Source organism: Camellia sinensis, chromosome 7, assembly GCF_055761805.1.
Source record: "Camellia sinensis isolate YWXY chromosome 7, ASM5576180v1, whole genome shotgun sequence".
NCBI lineage: Eukaryota > Viridiplantae > Streptophyta > Magnoliopsida > Ericales > Theaceae > Camellia > Camellia sinensis.
The window spans coordinates 104,056,183-104,068,849 of NC_138967.1; the positions used below are offsets into that span (position 1 = coordinate 104,056,183).

The window sequence follows — 12,667 nt, forward strand, 5'->3', positions numbered from 1 at the left end:
TTTAATTTTGTGAATTTTTTTAAACATGCCAAACCAAGCCTAAGAAGGGTATCAAAATGGGGCATTGCACATGATGAGACTAGAAAATGTTTTAAAATATGCAAAATCAAATAAAAAGTAGTAGTGTTACGGACATACATTAATTGATGTACCGATATTAGTTATGATATTATTATTCATCCTACTTATTAATTACGTTATAAATCCTAAAATTTTTTTAAAATTATATCACATTATTAATTAATATACTATTTAATATACTAATTTATACATATAACATTATTCAATAAAAAAATGATTAAAACAAGAGTGAGATATCATAGATATATGGCCCAGGAGTGTTGAATGAGTTTAATAATATTTGTTGAAAAACAAGAACACAGATCTCATTAGGCCAACATCTGCTAGATACCAACATTCCACCCACCTCACACGAATATCTTCTTCTTCATCCCTCACTCCTCACTTTTTCCTTGATTCTTTCAGTCTTCATGGGGGCCATATTTTAGGTGTGCTTTCCCTCCCCATTTGACCTCACCTTCCTCCATTTCCACCACCAACAACAGCACCACACTCCTCTTTATAAAACCCCATCAACAGAATTTACATGTATATGATGCAATTCCATATGGGTCTCTGATATTCTCAGCCTCATTGATCATTTTAGTGCTTTTTGGGGATCTAGGTGCCCTTGAACGTCTTGTTCACATCTGGGTTTTCAAGATTTAGGGTCTAGAAAGACCTGATCCCCATCTGGGTAATCTATGAATTTGACAATTTGTAGATTTGGAGCCCAGAGGGTATATTATTGAAGAAGATTCACTTTTAATTTCTTTCATTTTTTGTATGGTTGTTAAATCATCAAGACAAAGGCAAAGAATGGTATCAGGAAATGGGCTGTTTTACCCGATTATTGGATTTGCATCATGTTTTGCATTCATGTACTTGTCATTTGGGGACTTGTGGCCGAATTACCCCAGAGAACCACAGTTGAGTTTTGTACAGAGGAATGGGACTCACTTCATTTTGGATGGTAGAGTGTTCTACATTAATGGGTGGAACTCTTACTGGTTAATGGACCATGCTGTGGATGAATACAGAAGACCCAGGATCAGAGCAATGTTGCAAGCTGGTGCCAAGATGGGTCTCACTGTATGTCGAACTTGGGCCTTCAATGATGGTGTCTACAATGCCCTTCAGATTTCCCCTGGTCAATACGATGAACGCGTATTCAAGGTAAAACAAATTTCTTGTAATTGTCATTCAATTATACCTCCTCTTATATGTGTGTTTCACTCTCCTAGTGTAGACATATATATATTTTATTTTGTGGTTCAAGTAGGAGGTGATGATAACTTGAATTGAGCTGAAATGACCACATTTTGAGTAATGGAGGGAGGACTGATATTCTGTCATGAACTTCTTCTTCTTCTTCTTCTTCTTCTTCTTCTTCTTCTTCTTCTTCTTCTTCTTCTTCTTTTTTTATTTTATTTTTATTTTTATTTTTTTATTTCTATGTATGACAATTTGCCTATGAACAAAACAAGTTGGTGTCAAATGGAAACATTAATTTGGTTTGTTGGGATGACATTGCTCTTTTATGTATTTATTTTTTCATTTTATCATTTGTTCGGCTTCATCCATCAACCCTGTGCAGCTGCGAGATTTAATGAAGTTTGTTGACCTATCACACATAAGTCTTGACATTTCTAGAAGAATATAAGGAAATTAAATATTAAAAAAATGAAGTCTAAAATATATGTTAATTAAAGTATTTCCTTAAATTGTACGAAGTTACGAACATCGCCAATGGATTGTTAAATCTGTTTAGTTTATCCCTAATTAAATACAACTGCCAAATTTTTGTGTTGAAGTTTTCTATTTTGGTTAATATCATTACATTACATGATTATTTCTTGTTATAGTCCCCAAACAAGCTGGTGTGAAATGGAAACATTAATTTGGTTTGTTGGCACATCGCTTCATTTTTTTTTTTTTTTTTTTCTGGTTTCACCCATCAATCCTGTAAATCTGCAAAATTTACTGAACTTTGTTGACGTATCACACAATAAATCTCAACATTCATTCATTCAAGTATTTCTTAAATTGTACCGAGTCACGAACATGGCCCAATGGCCCATGGATTGTTAAATCTGTTTAATTTATCCTGGATTAAATAAAACTGCTAAACTGTTGCGAATTCTTGAATTCTTTTACTTTGTTTAATATCATCATGTTGAATGATCATTTATTATTATTGTCCCAAATTGTTTTTTTTTTTTTTTCATTTTAATGACAAAATAGTATGGCAGGCATTGGATCATGTCATTGCGGAGGCCAGGCAACACGGAGTTCGGCTGCTACTTAGCTTAGTTAATAACTTGCAGGCATATGGTGGGAAGACTCAATATGTCAAGTGGGCATGGGAAGAAGGTATAGGTTTGAGCTCTTCAAATGATTCATTCTTCTTTGATCCATCAATTCGGCATTATTTCAAGAATCATGTCAAGGTAATATTGTGTCTATCTCTTCAGTTTGTTTGGAATCTTTTTTTCCCCCTCTTCTTCAATAAGAAGCTTTTGGATGTTGCTTTTGAGTTCTCATGATTTTATCTTGATCAATAGCTCCTAAAACTGTTTTTATAGCACTTCAATGAGAATTTTGAGTCTCTTTTTAAAAATTGAAGGAAATAATAATTTGTTTTTCATGCATCAAAAAGTCGACAATTATGGGAGTGTTAAATGTCTTTTCTCATTTAGACACTCTAATTCATGGTCCAAATTCTCATAACAACAACAGACAAACCTGTGTGAGTGCAAAGAAGATCCTAGAGTAGCAGATGGTTGCACATATTTGGGGTTTTACCTCAGCTCTCATCGAAGATTGGTGTCGGGGTTCCTCGTCATCAAAAAAGAAGTTCCAAGAGATTAAAGAAGATAAAAGGAAAATTTAGGGATATTAACACTGCACCTGATTTTGAACTTTCCTAAATCAGATCACTCCATTCCTATCTGGCTTTCAGAATTTGGACAGCTTAACTACTTGACTTGTCTCATAAAATACTCACACTCAACACATTGACATAGACAGTTTTCTATGCCTACGTAGTTTTTGAGTGCTTAAGTAGGGAGTTTTTCTCCATTTTTTGAAGCCTAAGAGAAACAAGTAGGCTAATTTAAATGCTTTCAAGACATTATGGAGTTGGGTCAACTGATATGTAAAATGCAATGGACCAAATAAAATTACAGTGGATGTTCTTAGGTTTTGTTAGAATAATAGTCAAAACCCAATCAAATATATATATATATATATATATATATATGGTGTCTTTGGCAGCATGAGGAGAAATTTATTAATAATCCAAAACCGAGAAGGGGATGTAATGAGCCTTACCTCTCAATGAATACAAGAAAAGATGCATGTAAAGAGAATCAACACTAACAGACTCGAATATATGAAGTACCCAACCTAGCCAATGGAAATTTTTAGTGTGAATGGAAATTAACTCCATAGAAGTTGAGACTTTTTGTTAGAAAGATGCAACCCAACATGGTGTCCATTCGGATGAAAGGGTGCAACCCTTTATTATTTAGAAGAGTCATAATTCTTCAGAAGAGTCACAAGCACTTCTATAAATTCCATCCCCATTGCATTCAATCATTGGGGAATTTATCTCTTCTTTGCATGCTTTATGATTTTCCACACATTTGGGTCGAGTCATATATAAGAGTACAATAGCACTGTCTTGGTTTGTCAGGCTTACCATTGTTGTGCTGCATCAGTAAGATTTAGATATAGATACTGCAATTTTGGAACACATCAAGTTTATATTAATTGAAACATGAAGCATGATATTTCTCTAAAAAAAATTTGACCAGTGTAGTTAAATTTCTCTCATGCAGACTTTGCTGACAAGGAAGAACACTATTACTGGAACTAAATATAAGGATGATCCAACTATCTTTGCGTGGGAGTTAATAAACGAGCCCCGTTGCATGAGTGATCCTTCAGGCGATACTCTGCAAGTAAGTCATGGACTCCTTTCATTGCTTTATTCTGGATGAGGATCAATATAGAAATTTAGAAGATGCCTATTTCTTCATTTAAATAAGGATAAAGCATCTAATGAGGTTTCAAACTTCTGTGTATTTCAAGAAGTTCCTAACAATTAAATAATATCTCAAATCTTCCTGAGTTTTATTCTAAACATAGTTTTTAGAATGTTTAGAATTTGGTGAAGTCTTTATTAATTTGTCCTATTATATGCCTTCTTCGCCAATTTCTCCCCGAACCTTATGTTTTTTTAATGTTCAAAACAAAACTTTAGTAGATTGATGGGTATGCCGGTGCTAATGTTATTATTAAATGCCACTGTGCACACAGGAATGGGGGTACCATTCTAGTGCAATTGCTTCTTCTTCGCTCCTTTTTTCTTTCTTCTTCTTTTTTCCTGATATGTTTGTGTCATGAAAAATCACAGTACTCTGGTCAAATTTTTGTGAATTACTTAATGTGGAGCCTAAATCTTGATAGGGAACCCTCAGTCTGAAATTGCTAAATCCTTTTTCTTGTGTGTGTGTGTGTGTGTTTTGATTTCCTTTCTCCTATAATTGCATAAGTTCTACATGCACCCTTTTTTACTAATCAACAATTCATATGCATACATTTTTGAGTTTTATTTATTATTTTTTAAATGCTTTAGTCTAAAAAGCATGGATATGGACACGGACACGCAATACGACACGGACACACCGACACATTAATTTTTAAAAAATGCAGGACACGATATGAGGGGACACGCATGAAAAATATAATTTTTATTTTTATTTTTTATATGCTATATTATTATATATATGAATATATCATTTGAAGATAATAAAAAATGTAATATGGCTCTAATTCCTATAAATTTATATAGTTTTTGTTTTAGTATTATATTTTAAGTTTTGTTCAAATTTATAATTAGTTTCACCTGTGTCTAATTGATAGACATTTGTCATCCAAATGTCCAAAGAGTGTCCAGGTCTTTAAAAAAAATTAAAAAATATGATACGTTTTGAAGAGTGTCGGATACGTATTGGGAAAGTGTTCAAAGAGTGTTGGTGTCCGACACCGACACAACATGGATATGTCAGCTTCTTAGAAGTGTCTGTGCTTCTTAGGCTTTAGTACATCGCTTGTAGATGGATGGATAGAGACAGATTCTCTTCTATGGTTGTTCATTGATGTCTGAGTATGACGAACTGTATGGCATATAATTGCAGGACTGGATAGAAGAAATGTCGACCTACGTGAAATCAATTGACAAGAACCATCTAGTAACAGTGGGACTTGAAGGATTCTATGGTCCTAAGAGTCCAAAAAGGCTGACTGTCAACCCAGGAGAATGGGCAGCTGAACTTGGATCTGATTTTATTCGCAACTCCAAGATCTCAACCATAGATTTTGCCTCTGTTCATATCTACCCTGATCATTGGTAAGCTTAATGTTCAACTTTGTATACTATCAAGATTGAAACCTTACGAAGTTAGAATTTAAAGTTATTTGAGGAAATGAAGCAATATCCCTGGGGGCTTGAGAGAAAAAAAAAAAAAAAACATATTTTCTTCTTTTGAAGCAAAATCACATCAGGAGGTGCTCTAGTCCCCGTGGTTCTCTGTTTGAGGTCTGCTTCAAGGTGGCCGTAGGCTCGTAGATGTTATGCTTCAAAACTACCTTTGGTTTTGAAACTCAAAAACTATTCAAGTTTTTGTTTTTTGAGTTTTTTTAAATTTTATTTTAGTATATTTCTTCATATTTTAGTTAATTTTTTTAATTTTTAAATCCACCTAGAAAAGAAACAAATTTGTGAAGAAATCTGTAAGAAAAGTTCACTAAAAAAAATTCACTAAAGACAAAAAATTAAGGAAAAAGAAAAGAAAAGAACTAGAACTAGCTTTTTTTTAGATTTCTTCACAAATTTGTTACTTTCTAGGTGCATCTAAAAAAAAAAAATACTAAAATATGAAAAGAGTTCACTAGCCTGTCACTTTACTTGATTATCAGCTGATACCAATTTTATGACCTATTTTTGTAGGTTTCATGACCAAGAACTTGAAGAGAAACTAAAATATGTCTCCAAATGGATGGTTTCTCATATTGAAGATGGTGATAAAGAACTGAAGAAACCAGTCACATTCACAGAATTCGGCTTGTCAAATTTGAATAAGGGTTTCAAGCCATCTCAGCGGGACCAGTTCTACAAAATTATTTATGACATCATGTACAAATCTTCCAAGAGAAAGAAGTCCGGCGCAGGATCTTTTGTGTGGCAGTTCTTGGTTGGAGAAATGGAAAAGTACAACGATGATTTTGGGATTGTCCCTTGGGAAAGGCCAGCAACATATCAGATAATAACTGAACATTCTTGTAGGCTTGCCGCAATTCAAGGTGTACTGCCTTCTCAAAAGGATCACTTGAAAGAATTGTGTTTGCGGAGACAGTAAAAATCTAATTTATCCTACCAAAAACGTAACTTCTCATGTGTCCTACCAAAAATGTAACTTCTTATGTGGGGGTTGAATTTCATGGTTTGAGATTGTCTAAAGGGGAAGAATGTAGGTCAATAGATTTGTATGTTCGTACTATTTATACATACATATATACTTTAAATTAAATGAAATTGTAGCATAATTGAATAAAACTTGTAAGAGATATATTGTGTATGGAGTTTTTAAAGAGAGACACCAAAGGGCAGTGAAATTAGATTTGTTTTTTTAACCATTGTTATGCAATAAAACTACAACGTTGATCTTTGTGTTGGTTGCATTGAATTTTTGGTCTCCAATGTGACACTGATGATGGATATTGGGTGTGGCTCAATGGTCTATTAGCTACACCGTAGGATGTAGTGAGTGGAAGGTCAAGGGTTCAAGTTTGTGGAGAAACGGCGGCCTTTCAATTGTAATCTAACTATACTAACATACTAATGTTATCTCATGGGAAAAAAAAAAATGCGATACTGATGAGTAAGTCTACATATATAGATTTAAATTATAGAAAAATACCAAGAATATATATGTTAGCCTGATGAGGCCCAGGCCCATTTCGGGTCAATGGAGCATTCAGCATCCAAAATACATGAAGGCATTTCATGTAGTTGGTTGGCAATGGCATTACCCAGTTCATGAGTTCTTCGAATTTCTTGTTGATAAGGAGACAATACAAAGCAAAAATATGTAAATTGAGCAACAACCAACTACTATGATGCAATCAAAATCTTGGTGTCAAAAACAGATTAGTTTTACTAGAAACTTTCAGAGTCCAGAGAGGCAAGTCTCAGTTTTAGATTGAATTTTTATGACTAATTTGACTACAATAAACCAAGTGCTCTTGGTGCACCACTGCAAAGAAATGATTGAAAGCTACGAAGGCAATAGTAAAGTATACCCACATTGTGTACTTTAATGTTATTTTTATTCATTTGAAATGAAATATAATGGAATGATAATTTTATTATAATATTCATTTTAATATTTGGTTCATTGAAAAATAATAATAAAAATAGCAAACAGAATCATCATTCGCCCTTGTAAATCAACTATCATTCTATAAGGAGGTCAATGACTGGTCATTCCATTTCAAACTATTTTTATTCCGTTGAACCAAATAATATTACTTTAAGTTCTACCTTAATTCTCAAAATGACAGACTCCAAGTTTGGCATGCAAACCATTAACACTGAAAAATGGCTCAGAATCAACAACTTTGAGAGCTGGCCATCCTCTGCCCTAGGAGGAATAGAAAAATTATTGCCCAAGAAAATGAAGACATTGTTGCCCCTTACCTTATTGACTAATCTAAGATTATAACTTTGGAAGAATTAAAATACTTGTAACTCTTAACGAAAAAAAAAAAAAAAAAAATTATTGTCAAGAAAAAATTATTACCTTGTTAAGAAGAAAACTCAACAAAGAAGATAATCAGTCATCGTGTGATCAAGATCTACAAGAATAAACATCATTAGTGCCCTGACTGGCAGATGGTCGGAGGTTTTACAACATCCAACTTAATCCTCTAATATTATAAAAGTGTTATATCAATTGACAAATTGTGTACAGAATATAGGTGTATCTAAATTGAGATAGGGGTGATGGTCCGAAATTTCAAAGGGGAAGTGATGGCATACTTGTCTGAGAAGCTTCCTTTTTGGGTTGAGGCTGACTGTGTTTCTGCTGCGCATGAATTGGGTATGTCGGATGTGCATATTGAGGGTGATTTTTGTTAGGATTAGTCCACCCATGTATAAATGTGGGGTCCTATATGATTATTAGGTTGGTTTATACATATTTTTGCATTAGGCATTACAAGAAAATGCATGTTTGGCGACTAAAATTGGCGACCAAACCAATTTTAGTCGCCAAAAACACCACATTCAGCGACAAAAAACAGCTTTAGTCGCCATTGATTCAACCTTTTTAGCTACTAAAGTATTTTAGTCGCTATATAGTATAATTGGCGACCAAATTTCCATTTAGTTGCTGTTTAAGAGCAGTTTAGGCTACTAACATTTAATTTTGTCGCCGTATTGTATCATTTGGCGACTAAACACTTTTGTCGCCAAAAAATGGGCATTTTTGTGATTACTTTTTGCGACCAAATCTGGGTTAGTCGTTGTTTATTCAGTATTGCCGACGATTTTTTTAATTTAGTAGCCAAAGAGGCATCTTTAGGTGACCAATTGTTTGTCGCCGTTAAGGTTTTTGGCGACAAATAATCGATTAGTCGCCAAATGTTCGAAAAATTTTTTAGAGGGAAAATAAGTAATTTCGCGCCCAGTACATATATATTACACAGAGTTTTTTTGTTCTCTTATGTCTGGCACACCGACATCAACATACCAAACCCGTCCCTACCAAACCCGTCGCTCACCACCGGCAATCATCACCATCGCAGGCCACCGGCGCTCGCCACGACCACCACCGCAAATCGACGATCAGCACCACTGGCCATCATCACCATCGCAGGTATGTTTCTGTCGTCTCTTTCCTTCTCTGTCGATCTGGTTCTATCTGGTTCTATCTGTTTGTCGATGTCTCTCACATCTCCTTCTCTCACGATTAATTTTAGGGTTTGACATTTCATTTCCCTTTATTTCGTACACAAATTTGTGGAGGACTATCTGGTTCTATCTGGAGGACATTTCATTTCCCTTTATTTCGTACACAAATTTTAGGGTCTGTCCTTTCATTTCCCATTTATTTCGTACACAAATTTTTAGGGTTTTTCCTGATTTCGTGAATGGGTGTGGTTGAAATTGCGATTGTCCATTTGGATTCTGGATTGTTGATTTTGGATTCTGTTTGTATCGTTTAAATGTGCCTCTGTTTCTGCGATTTCTATGTTCCAAATGTGCCTCTGCTTTTTCTCCCTTTCAGGTTTTACCATGCTTATGACAACTATATGACTTATGCTTTTCCGGTCAGTTCTAGTTCCCACTATATGAGATATTATTTATATTTGATGAATATTATGAAGTTGTGGTCTATTGGTCCTGTAGCATGATGAACTAAAGCCTCTAGCCAAAACATTCACCGACTCCCTTGTCGAGCTAGGAAATTTGAAGGTAATTATTTATTTTTGAAATCTGTTGCAGTGTTCAGCTTTAAATGGATAATTTAAAATACCTACTATTTCAAATTTTAGCTCGAACATTTGCCACAACAGCATCATGGATCTGCCCTCACACTTGTGGAATCGCTATCCAAGTATGATATACTCTTTCTTAGAGACAAGTTCTTAAAAATCAATGTAGTTGTATTTTTATCTTATATGCCCTTCTTATGCTGTCACCAAATATCTTTTTATTTCATTTTATTTCAATATTGTTACTGATTGTGCCACTGAAGTATTTGTAACAGAGTATATGTTAATACTGTTTCTGTTTCTCAACCTTGTTATCATTGGGGAACAACACAGAATTTGAAACGGGCTGTTCTTTGGCTTTCTGAAAATCTAACTTTTGATGTTGATATGAGGATACATCTTTTTTAGGTATTTTAATTTTTTTCATTTAGGATTTAGTGAAGTTGTTTGAGTCAAATTTTCATTTAATGTGGCCTCAGTTTGCTAATGAAATAAAGCTTGAGCAATGTCGCTTTTTCTTTTTCTTTTGTTTTATTCTTTAGCAGGGAGTGCTAAATCAAGTTGCATTTGAAGTATCAGATTGTCTTTAATGGTGTTTTCACTATTGTGTAGTGCAACATAAGAGTTCTTGGAGGACTTGTTTCTACTCATATTCTTGCAACTGATTCTACAAACAGCTTGGTCCAAAGAAATTATAAGAATCAACTTCTTATCCTACCTGAAGATTTACGGCGGCGCTTTCTACCTGCTTTTGATACCCCCACTGGATTGCCATATGCATGGATTAACTTGAAGGTACTTCTTATATCATGCTTAACTTATAAGACAAATTCCAATTCCCCAATTGTTTACAAATTGTTATGTATCCAAGATGTTTTATTTAACCTGGTAAAGTAGCTTTGAATTTTTTGTATCTCTTCAGAATCATCAATGGTGCTTTGCATTTGCTGTAGTACCATGGTTTCAAATGTTTGCATTGTGTTAGCGTTAACGTTTGGGAATTTTGTATACGTATACTATGTGGAACTCATGCCATATTGACTGTACGATGATATTTCCATTGTGTTGGCGTTATTTGTCACACTTAAGTATCTGATCAATATCACTTGTATATTCACAAGTTTTTACCCCTCTTCTCTTGCAAACACTTGAGGTTGATTTCTACAGGTGAAAATAATTTCTTTAAAAGTCAGCCTCAGTTGAGAAATCTGTGGCCACCACATAAGAAATTAGGATTACAAAGTCAGATTAACATACCAAACTGTACGAAAAACTTGAGGTTTACACTGTCGTTGATTTCTATAGTTGAAAATAATTTCTTTAAAAGTCAGCCTCAGTTGAGAAATCTATGGCCACCACATAAGAAATTAGGATCACAAAGTGTGATTAATCAATAGCCTAAATATTGTCACATCTTTCTACTGCAAACCTTTGGAACTCCATAGAAACAATAGAGGATAATCTACTCAATATGATGATTAAAGAACATGGTCGTCCTTTCACGCATAATTCGTTGAAAACAGATGAAAAATAATCTCTCTGATCTCCTAGGATAGCTGTACCCTTTCAACCATACCGTTGATTTTGAAAGCACCTAACTTGACAATCTAAGTTGCACAAGAAGTTGCACTATCTTACTGTAGAATGGGACAATAATAGAATGGCAATGGCCAATGTAAGGCACCAAACCATATTCTAACTACATTTCATTTGTCTAGGCCCTCAATAGGCTTGGGCCATCTCTAGTTCTTGAGTGCTCCTGTGATATTGTTTAGTGTCAAAATTAGAGTGAAAAATCAGCTTGTCTCTAGTTCTTGAGATATTGTTTAATATCAAAATGAAAGTGAAAATATTTTGAAAATATGTGAGAAAGAGTTTTAAAAGTAACAGACAAAGTGTTTCTGAGATTGATGAAATTTATTGTTTGTTTCTGATGTTGTAATTTTTTTGTGGTAATCTAAATTGAGAATATGACCTATGCAATAATAAATAAACCCATTTTATAATGACAAGAGGGTCACAGTGGCCATTGTTGATGTTCCTATCTAAATGTATCAAGGGTTCAATCCTTCTTTTTACAAGAGACTGACAGTGGCCATTTTTAAATTTTCTTTTTTGTTAGATGATAGTTACAAGGATCTCCATTTCTACATGTGCATCATGTGTGTTTTGAACTTCTAGTTTATGTACTTAGAATAATGATATATAAACAATGTTTTTATGAAATTAAATAAAAATATTCATAATGATGTAACTTCTTGTAATCATTTTATTTTCAATCAAAATATCCATAATTATTTTCATAATTTTATAAATGTCATTGATAGATTATTGTGGATCTAGTTTCTATATAAATTTTTTGTTTATAAATCGTTTTATAAAGTTGATATATGTATATTTACGATTTAAAGCTTGATTTGGTAGGAATAGAATAAAGATACAAATACTAATCCAAGAAGCTAGAGTGAGAAGAAAATTTGATAAAGATTAATGATTTCTTATAAGCTTTGTCATTTTGTTTGGATGATGGAAATTTAGATTTGTCCTTAGAGACAATTTAAGTATTATGAAAATTATATATATAATAATTTTCAATCTCACTGATTTTAGTAAATTTTATTAAATTTGGTTAGGATTATTTCTCTCCCTCTAAGATGACTCCACATAGAATTGTGAATGTATGTCACATTTGCGTGTCAATACATGCCAAGTTAGTAGTGAAATTAGCCAACTATATACAATTGACAAATTGGCAAAACATCCCGATCTGTTATTACTATTTTGTTAATTTCAAAAAACAATGCTAATCGAACCCCTAAACTTACTTAAGCTCTCTTCCATTACAGAGTATTTTTCGAAGTTGCCGTCCATTCGCAGGTTCATCTTCGCTTCATGTCTATTGTTCTAATAATGGACAAGAGTTGGATGATGATAACGGATAGGCTAAAAAGTAAAGAGTATGTACAAGGTGTTCAGTCATTTATTGAGTTCGCTACGAAGAATTTAGGGCCGCAGGATGAAATCCGTTGTCCTTGTGTTGATT

The 12,667-nt window shown here is 33.8% G+C and overlaps 1 protein-coding gene across 1 annotated transcript; it reads left to right on the forward strand.

Moving 5' to 3' along the window:
• Positions 1-346: 346 nt before the first annotated feature.
• On the forward strand, positions 347-6,794 carry LOC114260653 (mannan endo-1,4-beta-mannosidase 2). Its single transcript, XM_082878947.1, has 5 exons — positions 347-1,236; positions 2,313-2,510; positions 3,903-4,025; positions 5,265-5,476; positions 6,077-6,794. Exons 1-5 carry the CDS (start codon positions 847-849, stop codon positions 6,483-6,485), a joined length of 1,332 nt encoding a protein of 443 aa, XP_082735073.1. The 5' UTR covers positions 347-846; the 3' UTR covers positions 6,486-6,794.
• The last annotated feature ends 5,873 nt before the right edge of the window (positions 6,795-12,667 follow it).

Bases quoted from the DNA above. Each gene is read 5' to 3' on its own strand.
- LOC114260653 (XM_082878947.1), top strand. From the start codon at position 847: ATGGTTGTTAAATCATCAAGACAAAGGCAAAGAATGGTATCAGGAAAT. The intron at 2,511-3,902 runs GTAATATTGTGT...TCTCTCATGCAG, and splicing joins ATTTCAAGAATCATGTCAAG to ACTTTGCTGACAAGGAAGAA. The intron at 4,026-5,264 runs GTAAGTCATGGA...ATATAATTGCAG, and splicing joins CTTCAGGCGATACTCTGCAA to GACTGGATAGAAGAAATGTC.